This window comes from Hermetia illucens, chromosome 1 (genome assembly GCF_905115235.1).
Source record: "Hermetia illucens chromosome 1, iHerIll2.2.curated.20191125, whole genome shotgun sequence".
In the NCBI taxonomy this organism is placed as follows: Eukaryota; Metazoa; Arthropoda; class Insecta; order Diptera; family Stratiomyidae; genus Hermetia; species Hermetia illucens.
The window spans coordinates 117,065,657-117,080,734 of NC_051849.1; the positions used below are offsets into that span (position 1 = coordinate 117,065,657).

The window sequence follows — 15,078 nt, forward strand, 5'->3', positions numbered from 1 at the left end:
AGGACGCACCTTCGAGAAGATCGGGGAACCAGTAGTGATAATGTGGTGCTGCACATTGTGCTTCACTGGTTTGGAGAGACTACAGTTGGTAGTAATCTGGCTGAACTTTTGGAGAAGTGCCCGAACACGAGAGTCGGTAATGTCTTCTAAAAGAACGGAAAGATTATTGCCTGGGTGAGATACCATATGTCCCGACGAATTAAGGTTGGTCGTGGAATCTATAAGAGACTTGTTTTGCAAGTCCACCAGCAATCCATAGTGACACAGGAAGTCTGTGCCTAGTATGGGGAAGCTGACATCCGCCAGGATGAAACGCCACGAAAACGTCCTACGCAAGCCAAGACTCACGTCCACTTGCCTATACCCGTACGTGTTTATGCGGGAGGAATTTGCTGCCGCAAGTTTGAGCGGTTGAGGGAAAAGTTGATGATGCTGGGGTACGGGAAGAACCGAAACCTCCGCACCCGTGTCGACGAGGTAGTTGCGCCTGCTGAGGGGGTCGAAAATAGTTAGGCGACGTGGCGCTGCGTTCTGGGTGGCCGCCGCCAAGACCCCCCGCGGACCTAGTTTTTTGCGGTAGGAGAGAATCTACACGGTAGCGTACATCTTGTCGCTTTATCCCCGAATCTGCGGTGGTACCAGCAAATCCCTGGGTCCGTGGACTGTCTTGACGACCTGCTACCTGATCGCCCTTTTCGGATGGCAGACCGCGAGCGTGCTCGCGATCTGGCGCCCGAACGCTGAGCGTCCAACGTCGCCCGCATCTCGGCCATACTGGCTGTTAAAGCAGCAATCTCGCGCCTCAATTCACCCACCTCATCCGACGGTGGTTGAACGGCCGCCAAGGTTGGGCGTACGTACACCTCCTGAACCTGGTCGGCCGTCGCTGCCAGTTCCTCCAAGGAACCGGAGACGCAAGCGAGGATCGCCTGGGTGCCCTCCGGGAGCCGACGCAGCCAGAGCGACTTGATGAGGTCGTCGCCAATCTTGCTCCCACCCAATTGCCTCATTTCACGAAGCAATTGGCTGGGAGTTCGATCACCCAACGTTAAACCTGCCAGCAAGTGGTCTAATTTTGCCGACTCGCTTGCCGACAGGCGCCTGATCAACTCGCTCTTGAACTGCACGTACGATGTCGACTTCACCACGTCGGACACCAGAAGTATGGACTCTTCGTCCAGGCCGACCACCGCGTAGTTGAAACGGGTCGCGTCCGATGTGATGCCAGACATTTGGAACTGTGCTTCCAAATGCACGAACCACAGTTCGGGGTTCCGCCGCCAAAACGGAGGAACGCGTACGGCGAGGGCGGTCACTTGCGGGTCCGATGGGCCTGCCGTGTCTTTATTGTCAAAAGACATTTTTCTTACAGAGAAGTACGAGATTGAGATGTAAACGCGGTGAGTTTATACTGAAACGCGGTGAACTTTACACCGACACGGCAGGCCGCACCCACAAATGCACGCACGAAACGAGAAAAAACGAAGCGGACACTATCCAGCGCAGACCAAAAACACCACCAATGAGAATGGAGGACTCGCGATGCTAAACACCTGCACGCCGTCTCTTGCAGCGATTTCAATTTTTTTTATTACTATTTTTTTTAACTGAATAAATATTATATATAAATGAATAATAATTTCACTTAAGTATACTCCTCGACGGCGGTGCTGGTCGAGTTTGTCGGCTGTAGCTGCGGCGTTGGCGGTGCTGGGGCCGTTCGTTTGTTGCTGTTGTTGATCGTTGTGGCAATGATGACTAGTCCGGTGCGTGAAAGGTGTTGTGCAGGAGGGCGTGCGTACGGGAAGTCGCGTGAAAATCTACTTCTGGAGAGGGTCCGACGTGTGTCGCGCAGTACACTGTGTAGAGAAGGTTTTCTCGCGTTTTTTCTTGCCTCTGCTCCGACTCGGGATGTGAAGATGCGACACGTTTTCGTGATGTTTACCACGGCACTCCACACTCAACTGTAGATGCGAACGCGTGAAAATCGCTTGCCGTACGGTCTACTGATGTTTTGGAAGGATTTCTCAGTCCTTGGAAGTTCTATTTCTGCCGTGTTGCTCGGACGAATTTTTGTCGTTAATAGAACTTCACCAATGTCGGCGATGGTGGACAATTATTCACTTTTAATATTGACTTAGAGTGAAATACAATTAACTTATAACAACTAAAACGGCGGCACCTGCTGAGGAGGCGGCGATGGTGGCGGAGCCTTCGGCTCCTGCTGCGATAGCGATGGTTGCAGCGGTGATATTGGTGTCGGCTGCGACGGTAGCGGCTACGGCGGTGACGGCGGCGGCTTCGACCTCTGCGGCGATGGTGGAGTTGAGTGCGGCGGCGAAAGTGGCTGCGGCAGCGATGGCGGCTGCGGCTGCGGAACTCTTACTTATCTCCAATCGGTTGTTGCGGCTGCCTGCTGGGCGATTGTGCTTGCGCAGACTGCGATTTGTTGATGGGGATGATGATGTGCTTGAGTTTTTCAATTTTGCAGGTTCTGGGAATTCGGGATCTTAGTTGTTGATGCTGTTGGTGCGAGTTCCGGGGTCACCAATTAAGTAATTAAGATTCCTTATATTTTTATTAAAATATTTAAGCGAACTTTTAATATTAAATCTATACAGCAAACTCAACGCGAATTCTATACAGCGAACTCAAAAAGGACTTCCGTATTCTTTAGCAATTCGAAACTTAATAATTAAAAATCAGTGACATGTCTGAAAAACATAATTACTGCGATCTTCCACTCCCTTGGCGTGCTACGCAAAGTGGATAGATCCGCGCCATCTATTCGCTCGCACTCGCAACATTCGAAATAAATTTCGAATGCTGCGAATCCTGCCGCGCCACATCATCATGGAAAAATTATAATCACAGTACAATTCAATAAGAGCAACTACTTATATTTTTTCGTTTTTTTTCAGATTCTCTCAGTTCGTATTCGACTACTACGACACCGACTGGCATGCCCACATATTTCGATTTTGACGTCCCACGTAATTTAACCGTAACGGTTGGTCAAACAGGATTTCTCCACTGTCGAGTTGAGGGATTGGGAGACAAAGACGTAAGTGAAATACATTTTCTTCCAGAAAATCTTGTGTTTAGCTGCCCGAGGCAAAGTCCTCTTCAAGTCCACCTACCTTGTGATCTACGCTGATTGTATTGACGCAATGAGAGAAACTGCTTTTATCCAGATTGGCCTGGCGGCATGAGATCTTGATCTCCACATTAATGAAAGCAATATCAAAAGGAAAAACTAGTAAACTAAGAACCATGAAGATGGGAGCGTTATACTTTGAAACCATTAAAAGTTTCCCCTATCTAGGGTTGAAAATTACATCCGATAACAGCTATGGCAACGAAATCCGCTCATGCTTTAGCTTACTGTTCCGCTCGAATAGGTCGAACTCCTACTGTACACGTCATCAATCTTACTAGACCTCATGTGTTCTCCGAAGGCTTGCGTTCTTATTATTCTGAAAGAACCCTCAGCCGCTTTCGAGAGGAGAATCCTCTGCAAGATTTCATACCCTCTTCAGGAAGACGGATCATTCTACGTCAAAAAACTATAAAATTTATTAGCGATATCACGACGTTTTGTTGTAGATAACATAGGGGCACATAGGGCGGGGTGGATGGACCACCTAACCCCTTTGCAGACCTTGCTTCAAATAGAACGATGTCCTAGGCCAGGACGCCGAACAGCTATAAGGGATATCAAATTGGTGCACTCTTACGCCGGAAATTCCACGGCCACCTGTCATTCATTGATTCTTTATAATGGTTTGCAGTATAGTTTAAGGTCATTATCTTGCTGGAGATTTAATCACCCTTCCAAGTGTCTGTCACTTTGATGAAAATGCTCATTTAAAGCCTTTAGAGATGCATGTTGATCCGCGAAGCCGCAGAATTATGCAAACCGCCATTTTCTGCGCCACGAAATTCCAGACCATAACGTGCCTACCATTATGCTTAACATATGCATATTTTGTGAATGTAGCTCGCTAATGGCTTTTTGCCACAGTTTTTCATGACTGTCTAACCTAAAGTTGTTGACTCTCATCGAAGAGCATGGCAGGTTTCCAAAAGTTAAAGCTAATGAAAGGATTATATGCGTTTCGTAATTATCGAATATGAAATTTTCACTTTTTTACGATGTTGTCGGAATCGGAAAAATTATGGTATCAAAAATGTGACAAAAGGTACTAAATTTAATTTAAATTTTTTATATGAATATACTTAAGTTCAAGCAAAACGTCGCAATATGCAATATTCGTTTGTTTAGGATGAGCTATAACCACGACTTTAAAGTGTGTATACATATGTACGTACGCAGGACTGAATACCAAAAGTCAAAGATTTTTATAACACGCTCTTTCACAAAAGCAGACTGCTTTCCTTGTTATTTTCTGAGACAAACGGTTTTGTTCTGGCTTGGTGACTACGAAACTTCGCTACCCACAACACTCCGTTCTAAAGTGAACCTGTCCGCCGTGGGTAGCGCGATGTCTTTCTATGGTACAATGTCGTAGCGCTTTTGAACGGATTTTTTTATGAATTGCAAATGACGTCGCGTTGTTTTCTGACTGCGGTTTCCGCAGGGGTCGTTTCACTTGATATCTAACTTAGCGAGTCATTTTAAACTTTTCATGACGTTATAGATTGCATTCACCGAAATCGCTCCTTTCTTTTGTACAGAAATGTTCTGGAATAACATCATTCACAAACCATGATGTTGCCAAACATTAACTTTGCGTCGATTTCTGTTGAAAAATACTGAAAAGTATCTATTTAACTAAGAAACTACTAAAAAATGAGAAAAAGTACTGAAGTACTGATGAACTCCAAAAGTACTAAATTTGGTAGCTTTGGTACTTCAAAGTCAATACTGTTTTTCTATGACTGTTTACATAAAAAAATGTTTTTTTTTATTTTGGTAATTCCTCTCGGAGATTTCTGTTCAAAACAGTGTTATTAAGTATTTTTGTAAAACAAAGCTTTATTAAAATTCATTCACCGTCTGTCTGTCTCTCTGCCTGAATGTCTCTTACACTCACTTTTCTCCAAAGCGACTACACCGATTTGAACGAAATTTAGTGACGACGCATACAGTGAGTGACATAAATTTACGTGGAGATTAAAAGGGGCTCCCCATACATGCAAAGAGACAATGTAAAAGTTTTTATGTGAATTGTTAACTGAGTGAGTGAGGGGTGATTATATGCAAACTTAAAGTAAGACAGGACTCAAATCTAAAAAAATCCTGAATGTCTCTCACACTCACTTTTCTCCAAAGCGACTACACCGATTTGAACGAAATTTAGTGACGACGCATACAGTGAGTGACATAAATTTACGTGGAGATTAAAAGGGGCTCCCCATACATGCAAAGAGACGATGTAAAAGTTTTTATGTGAATTGTTAACTGAGTGAGTGAGGGGTGAATATATGCAAACTTAAAGTAAGAAGGGACTCAAATCTAAAAAAATCCAGGGCGATGGTCTTATATGAAATCTAGGCCTCAAAATACGTTTCATTCTGTTATCCGCATTTTATTAACAGATTTTTTGTTTTAAAATAGGTACCATTTTTACCATTACAATTTGTTTTTTTTTTCGTGAAAAGTATCTGCCGTAATTATCTAAGATTTTGTGTATTTCTTATATAAGAATATTTGAATACACAAATGTTTCATTTGTAAATAGCCCGTAATGTATGATGTAGTCATGATGTTGATATTTATTTCCTTGAGTTGCAGTAAATTTATACAAAAGAGACAAATTTCACGTATTAAAACTTTGATGGCTAAACTTTATTCAAACTTGATAGTATCATACGTTCTGCAACATTTTGTACTTCTAGGACATATGCAAGTAAGGAAGGTTCCCAAGCATAGTTACCGTTAAGAATTTTGTCGAAGATGGTAATTCAGTTAATTAACACAAAACCATGCCATTCATTGCATTGAAAGAGACTCACATATCATATGTTCTCACCAAATTTCCTAACAATAGCTTCTGTGGTTTCCGAGTAAATCAGCTGAGCAGACAGGCGCTGAATCGAAATGAATAAAGTTTTGTTCTATGCAAAACCTTGAAAATGATTAATTAATGATGTCTAATTTCACATTATCCAGTCGAATCAGTAACTACCGAACGAAATCTTTTTTTGAACATTTCTTAATGCTCCTATCGTTTCCTTTTCACCATTAAACTTTACTGAAAATTCAGAAGCACATTTTCCTCTTGAAATTCTGCGATAAGTCGGCATTAATCTATTAAGACAATATAATCAATTCTACTCTTAACATGTTCACCCACCAAAATAAACTACGATGAGGTATAGTACAGCTTATAGGTTCGCACTAGGATTTCGGAAGTCTTTCCAAGTCATTCTGTTCTCAAAGATATGTTCCTGTATTCCATTATGGCTATCAAGCATGAGTGCAGATGGGTATATAACGATGAGGTCTGATCCAGCATTCGATAACAATAAAAACTGATCAAACCGCTGCCGAAATGAATCAATAACTAGCGAGGGATTACAAATGGACACCAACTGAATAAGAAGGGAAAACTTAGTCAACTGGCTTTATGGTCACCATTTAAATGAACTCCATGAATGAAATCTCTCACATCAGAACGTATTTGCTACTGAATTTTCATTTTGTCCTACAATTCCCCGCACCAACATAACGGGGCTCCGGGCGACAACTGGCAGCTGGCACAGCGTACGCCCACAATAGGGCATACTGACATATATACATACATATGCACATTTATGCCTACATATGCCATCAATTATCCGTAACAAGTTTTATAATGCACTGTTCAAAATGGAATGTAATGAGTATTGTGTAAGTTCGCCGTTAATAAGTCTTCAGAACGTATCACCCATATTTATACGGGAATGTTCAAATAAGTATACCTCAGTGACCACGCTCCTTGTAACTATGAGTTCTGAAATATAAAAATAGTGATTATATTCAATTTGCGGATAAAGCGTGGTATGTTATTTACATAAGTTGCACGCTGACCCCAAGGCCAGGTAAAGGACGAGAGTTTGAAGCAACGTAGTTTATACTATCCTCAGTAAAACAAAAATAAAATCCTTAGATCAGGGAAAGAGATAAATAAAACATAGTTGGAGTTATTCCACTATGATGAATCCTTCCTGCCCTCTCTTTGTGACAGGTCCGCGACAGGCCGACCAAGAAAATACATCAAATGTCGTTAAAAACAAAATGATCGAATTGAGTGGCAATGAGCCTCGGAGACGGCACCCTTACTGCAAAGAGCGAGGAACTCGCAAGAGCCCTTCGTGAAAGGCGCATTGATATTTGTGCTCTAGAGGAAATTAGATGGTCTGGTGCTAAACCCTGCGACATTGAACACGAATATAGTAAAAATGACTATAAACTTCTCTATTTTGGTACTCCACACACTCAGTCCAGTTTTGGTATTGCCATCTTAGAGGGTTTCCGGGACGTCGTCAAAGAAGTCGTTCACTTCTTCACCGCGTATTCACCACCGACAGGCCGACCTGATCCGAAAAAAGATTCCTTCTGGCAACTTATCGATGCAAAGACCTGCAACGTGCCTACTATCATCATCGTCACCTCAACATCGGCCATTGATTGCCGTCTTGCCAATCAAGCCACCGATAAAATAGCATGAGGAGCGTACTGGCCCGGCGCGCATTGAATGGTGGCGATTTCATGAGAAGCAATGATCTCAAGCGATTAGCAACCATTACGAATATGGAAGAATCATTGAACCAAGTTAAAGACACGATCCACAAAGCGACTTATGCAACCCTTGGGGTCACCAACCCAGTTAAGCGGTTCATCAACCGAGCAGTCCATTACAAAGATCTTTACGATAAACTGGACACTCAGGATGGCGAGAAAGACGTGTATCGACTTGCCAAAATCTGACACGAACGCACACGCTATATCGAACAGTTCTGTTGCGTTAACGACAAGAACGGTACTCCGCTTGCCAATATTTCGAGCAGATTTCAATAGTAGAATTTGTTCATCCACCACTTCCACACTCATTGCCGGCATTTAGAGCAGTTCCACCTGTCAGCGCAACTGGTGCTCAGAGGTGGCGGAGAGGAAGACGGGACGGCCATCCTGTTGGCCAAACCAAAACTAAGTGGCCGAGGAGAACCTCCATAGTGGTGGCACTCCGAGATGCTGTACTCACTATGGCTTGCCGGCCGTGATACAGTAGCCTAATGCTCCAAAGGCCTAATTAGGGCGATCAGACCCCAGTCCAAGGGTATACTGGTACAATGGGAACCGGGATAGCTCCTGGACTCTCATACTTCGGGTGAACTCCCGTTGTATATGAGTATAGTTCGGTTATTTGCGGTAGCCCCCCCCCCACACGGGTGCCGTACTCCTTAGTTCGGTAGAGATTTAGGTATGTCTTGCATCCACCAGTATGAATGCTAAGCCATGCACTTGGTATAGACTGGTACCGTTGTTGCTTGTCTCAGCGGAGCTCTGATTTTGGTCACAAAATCAATCCGTATCTTAAGAAGACCGTGGGGTTAAGTCGCAAAACAGGTGCTCACGTAAAACCCTCAAGGACTTAACTGTCAGCGCAACTGAAATCGATTAAGCAATAAAACGAAGCAATTTACATAGTGAAGAAGGATGCTTTATGCGAGCAATTACAAACAGTTCAGGTAAGGCTTCCTAAAAGTGACACCATGATCGTGATGGGTGTTCTGAATATCAAGGTAGGCTATGATAGCAGCTTGCTCGGACTGTTGATGGGCAGCACGATCTCGGTGATCGTAACAATAATGGAGGCGAGTCTGCGGATTTCTGCGGCTTCCACCGCTTCATCATTGGTGGCACATTGTTCAAGCACAGAGCTTGCCATAAGCTCAATTGAGTTTCAACTAAACGACGCCATATGACCAATCAGATTGACCACTTCGTGATCAGTAATAGATTTATGAGCTGTATCCTGGATGTGTGCAATAAGAAAGGCGCTGGAAAGGGATCACCGTCGATGGGCCACCCCGCTTGTGAACGGGACAAAGCCTGAAGAAAAAGAAGTACATACATACAGACAATTGCCGCTTATGAAATACACATGTAAGCATATGCATCTTGCTGAATTGGGAATATTGCAGTCTACAGTGCACGCATATGCAAACTTGTGTGTACCGGAATTCATGGCTTCTGTTTTATAGGAACACTCTCTTGATATATAGTTAAAAAGCCCATGAACCCTCTTCTCGCCCAACTGGACCGAGGGGCGACCAACCTAAGGATGGATTGAAGGTAACACACAAAGGCCTGCATTACAGCGATGATGGGTTTCAACGCAAAATGTGAGAGACCATGTGAAAATGTATTGCTACATCCCGATCGCCACAAACACTTCAAGCAATGACGTGGTGGTTCTATACTACAGAGACATAGATCTTATAACGAAGACAGTACGAACTAAGACTGAAGCTCACTAGATCAGGCTGCTACCGGAAAGGACTCTTCGGACTATAGCACAGGTTGCAAGGATAACCGCTTTTTGTATATCCATGCATAGTCTAGACCTAAGATCACGTTTTCAGCGCTTTATGTAAATTTTCCGGGACTAATCCCGTCGCTGAAATTATCATGGGGACCACTTCGATCCTTTGTAGTCTCCAAGTGTGCTTCATATCGTCTGCCAAAGGTCCGTAGTTCCGGATTTTTTTGTGCTGCTTTTTAACAGTGTTCCGGTTCAACGGCACGGCTACATCCATTATGAAGCGCGCTCGTTTTTCCTTCAGAAACAGAACTAGATCGGGTCTATTGTGATTAACGCTGTGGTCGGTGGCAATATTGTAGTGATTCTCTGCGGAGTATATTTATTATAAGGATGGTAGGTTGCCACTAAGTTATACTTCAACGCAAGGTTTTGATGGAGAATCTTGCAGATGGAGTTATGACGATTGGTGTACTCGGTACTGCTGGTTTGGATGGTGTCTGGATGGTGACTGAGGATTCAAGAAGAATGTAGCGTTTCAATTTTTTTGTTGGGAGCGAAGCATCCTGAATTGAAGTTAGGACTAGGAAGTACACCAGGCTTCGATGTCAATGCCTGACAACAACAAATTTTTTGTATGACCTCCGTTCTCTTTCTACATGTCGATTTTCTGTTGGACTGGAGTAACATTCGACATGGGATCCCTTTCTCTGCTTTTCAAATTCAAACGATATAATTTATTATCTGCCATGACGGTAGCCTGGTATAATTGGCTACAGAATTGTTTCTCGAAGAAAAACTCACGAAGAGAATGCACTTGATTGTAGTGCAATGTTTTCAAATCAAGTACCCCCCTTCCTCCCTGGTGACATGGGATGGTGATCCTCAATTTTTCGGCAGCTCTATTGTACATGTTGTGTTGTTGTTTACATGTTTGCAAGAACCACCCTTACCCGTCTATTGACAGATAATCCGTATTAGTCCACTGTATCACACCGAAAGTATAAAGAAGGACAGGAATGGCGAAGGTGTTGATTGCCATGATTTAATTTTTCCCGAACAACTCAGTTTTAAGGACAACATCCAGATGCCGTTCAAGTTCCCCCAGCAACTTAGATTTAATTATTGCCACAGCAGGTGTTGTTGCTTGCAATATGCCGAGGTATTTGTACACGTCGTCCGAATCCAAACCCTTAATTTGGATGTTATTGTGGCTGTATCCTTCTTTGTCGGTATGTTTTCCCGGAACAGTTGTTTTTATGCGACATTTCTTCAAACCCAACTGCATGCCGACATCCCTGTTGAACTGGATGGTGATGTCCAGCAAGGAACGAAGTTGATTTTCATCTTTGTTTTTTATTCGAATATATGCCTTGTTTGACTTGGAACCCGTATTTGCTTTCATGCAGAGGATGGGTTAGCGGATTCAAAGCCAAACAAAACTACAGCGGACTTAAAGAGTCGCCTTGGAAGATGCCACGCCTGATTGGTATCTCTCCTGATGTTTGCGAGGATACCGATAGTTTCGTGCTCCAATTCGCCATCACTATAGCGCAACGCTTGTAGTTACTACGAATGTGATATGGAGTCAAAGGCTGATTTATAATCGATGTAGGCTGTCGACATATTTTATTTTTGGTGGACAGCCTACTTTACAGCTGCATCGATTATAAGCTGTTCTTTACAGCCTCGGAAGCCTTTTGCGCATCCTTTTTCCTCCTCAGCTATGAATTTATGAACATCAAGATGTTTTGAGATGTTCACGCACAGAACTGAAGTGAAGACCTTGTACATGATTGGAAGGCAAGTAATTGGTCGACATTTTGAAGGGCAAGAGGCACCATGTTCCTTGGGGATGAGAAAAGTTATCCCATTGGTGGAAAATTGTGGAATGGCTAGGTTCGCTCTAAACACTTCTCCAGAAGTCTTCTGCCTGATCCAGATGGAGGCCACTTTCACGTCTTGAGTTGGAGAGATTTTTATAAAATCCCCGTTGATTTTGAAAGAACAAGGGTGTTGTCTGTTCTTCGCTGAAAGCTTTTTTGATACCTACGGATGCGATTAGAGCATACCACGAGTTTCTGCTTCAGCACCTCGAGGATTTCTTCGATTGGCACATTATTGAAGAGACTGAATTTCCAATAATGTTTGCAACGCATCTGTCAACTCTTGGTGATGGATTTCCTAGAAGTTGTTTCTTGACACGGCCAATCTCCTTTCTCAACTTTTCGACTCTTTTATTGAGCCGAAATACCCAGAACGGTAAAGTCCTCCTGCGCATACCTCTTCGCTCCAAGATATTGATTATGGAGACGAATAACCGTGGCTGCAACGTAGATCAGGCTGTGAACCTCTGTAGCAGTAATCTCACTGGCCAAACGATCAGCCAAAATTCAATCAACGGCTGCAACGATGTTAGTAGTTGCCGAAGTAAACTTTCGTTTTGGAATCTTTGGCATAACATCTGGGACAAACCCAGCATATTCTGTGAATGCGACCTGGAATGCGGTCAAAGCCTCATTATAAATTGGGTCGACATCCCCAGTTACTAAGCTTCTCCTACTGGGTTCATGAAATGCCTTTCAGGTGGAGTACTTGTGTTGCTCCGTTGACTAGTCCGGGAATTTTATGACTCCAGAACGAGGTCAAGTGAAACCTCTTGGAAGATTTGTTACCTAGTTGGTAGGGCAACTCGATTATTTTTCACTATCACCCGATATTGAATGAAGCCATTCTGCTCCGGCACATGATTTAGTTCCGGAAAACGGGTTATGAACGCGCATATTGCCTCCTACAGTATACTGTAGTGTACCGTTACGGTTTCGAATGAAGTAACCTAACACACTTCAAGGCCCTGATCCAATATGGATTGTTGCGCCAACGATAATTATTATCATTGGAGAGGCAGTCAACCCTGCAACAGAGCCCCAATGTAGCAATGCCCCATGTTTACCTGCAAAGGTAGGGAAGATATTTGGAGGGGAGCTGTTGAAATACAATGTAACATCACGGCAATTCATCCGATAGGCTCGTCGATTCCTTCACTCCGGATTACAGATTTGCTAAGGAAGTTTACTTCGCCTGGAAGGGAAGGGAAGGGAAAGAGAAACTTTACATAAAGCGCTGAAAACGCTCGATCTTAGGTCTAGACTATACATGGAGATACAATAAGCGGTTATCCTTGCAACCTGTGCTATAGTCCGAAGAGTCCTTTCCGGTAGCGTACTGTCTTCGATTTAAGATGTATGTCTCTGTAGTATAGAATCACCGCGTCATTGCTTGAAGTGTTTGCGAGAATCGGGATGTAGCAATACATTTTCACATGGTCGTTCACATTGAAACGCATCATCACTGTGATGCGGGCCTTTGGATGTTGCCTTCGGTCTAGTTTTGCGGGTAGAAGGTCTGTGGGCTTTTATAACTATATATATAAATGGGGCTATGCGCAGGCGGGTAGGTGGAAAGTAAACGCCCAACCGTGGGTAAAAATTGGCTATGGGAAGGACACCCGGAAATCAAACCAAATACGGAGGACGAGAATGGTATTTTTTTTACGGTGAAGGGCTTCGGAACCCAATACCGACTGTTTTTGGGAGTAGTCAGGGCTCTAATATGAGGTATTAAGTTGTCCTATATTAGGGCGGTATAGGAGAAAAACGCCCAAGCGTCATGCGGTAAAGTTACACGGGAGACGGGGCAACCTAAGGATGGGCTGAAGTCAACATCCACGGCGGGTTGTTCGGAGGCCAAGTAGGACGAGAGGCAAGACCTGAGTCAAGGACGGATCGTCGCGAGCCATAATGGCGGCTTTCAACGTCTGGCGCCAACGCTCTAGCATTAAATTGGATTGCGGGTGGTATGCAGTAATCTGCTGACGTTTGAATACCCCCCTGAAAAAAAGGTGGTCCCTGGTCAGTGGTGATCACTGCAGGGACACCAAAGCTAGGGATCCACTCTCGACAGAGGTCTTAAGCACCCAGAGGTATTACTTCAGGCCACCGCGTAAACCTGTCGATGATTGTGAGGCAATACTTGTAACCGTGCAACTCTCGCAAAGGGCCTACGATACCGCGATGTATGGTATGGACTCGCTTGGTACTGCGTGAGAGTGTGCCCTCTTCTTTTCTTACATGTCTGGTGACCTTACACTTCTGGCATGCGATGCACTCTCTGGCCCAGGAGTTGACGTCCTTATTCATGGAGGGCCAGAAGTATTTTCGGTGAGTGGTCGCACTTCCTTGCGAAAAGTGGCCGGAATGTATGGCCGGGGTCCTTTTCCGAGTCTTCGCAGCAGAGAGAGAGGTTCGATCCGAAGATAGGCAACTCCCGAAATTTGTATTTGGGGTTGGATTTGAGGCTCTGAAGCACTGCGTCATCCTCCTGCGCCTTAACGATAGCCGAGAAATCGTGTGAGGCGGGGATGTTTACCTCGGAGACAGGTGACAAAGCGTCAGCAACTATGTTGTCCTTGCCGGACTGGCTTATAAAGCTCAGGTGTCGAAGCTGACGAGGGGAAGCGCCGACAAATTTTGTTTCAAAGTATACGTAAGAGGGTTATGGTCCGTAACACTGTGAACGGCCTGCCTTCTAGGGAGAAACGGAGGCATTTAATGCTCAAATACGCAGCGACCAGTTTTCGATCGTAGGTGCTGTAGTTCCGTTGAGCGGGGTTTAACTGTTTAGAGAAGAAGCTCAACGGATGCTAGATTTGATTCACCTTTTGGTGAAGAGCAGTACCCACTGCGATGTCAGAGGCATCAACAAAAACGGCTACGAGTGCACCTTGTTGAGGAAATGCCAAGAGTGTAGCACCAGCCATTTGTTGTCGGGATTTGTCAAACGCGCGGACAGCCACTTCAAATCACACACAAGTACGCGTTCAAAACGGACTGGTGTTGGGCGGCCTTAGGCAGGAAACGACGATAGAAGTTTAGCATGGCCAAAAACCTCCGCAAATCCTTCATAGTTTTCGGACGCGAGAAGCTTGTCATCGCTTGCACCTTATCTGGATCGGACTGTATTCCGTCAGGGGAAATGAAGGAATCTCACCTGTGTCTGGAGAAACTTGCATGTATCAACGTTTTGGACTAAACCGGCCTGAAGGAGACGTTGCAAAATGCACTCGAGATGGGCTAAATGCTCAGACTCTGAGGAAGAAGTGACCAAACCATCATCCAAATAAACGAAACAGAAGTCGAGGTTTCGCAGGATTGAGTGAATGAACCTTTGAACGGTTTGCGCCGCATTGCACAATCCAAAAATCATCCGCGTGAACTCGAAGAGTCCAAAGGGTATGCATATTACTGTCTTTGGAATGTCTTCTGGAGCTACAGGAATTTGGTGATACGCCTTGGCTAAATGCAAGGTTGAAAAGATGCGGCGAGATGATGCGTAAAGTCGTGGATAAGCGGAATAGAATATCGGTCAGGAACAGTCTTTGCGTTTAGCCTTCTATAATCCCCACAAGGGTGCCATTCGCCGTTTGGCTTAGGGACCATATGGGATGGGGAAGACCAACAGCTGTTCGATAAATTGCTCGAATTCTTTCCGCGCAATATCCAGTTTCTGGGGTGGTAGAGGATGCACC

General features: G+C 44.4%; 1 protein-coding gene across 2 annotated transcripts in view; it reads left to right on the plus strand.

Moving 5' to 3' along the window:
• Positions 1-15,078, plus strand: part of LOC119661181 (zwei Ig domain protein zig-8) — a 270,196-nt gene that overhangs the window by 139,293 nt on the left and 115,825 nt on the right. For both annotated transcript variants that reach the window (XM_038070399.1, XM_038070400.1), the window contains exon 2: positions 2,922-3,064. In XM_038070399.1, coding sequence (XP_037926327.1) covers positions 2,922-3,064 — 143 coding nt within the window. The remainder of the gene's footprint in view (positions 1-2,921; positions 3,065-15,078) is intronic.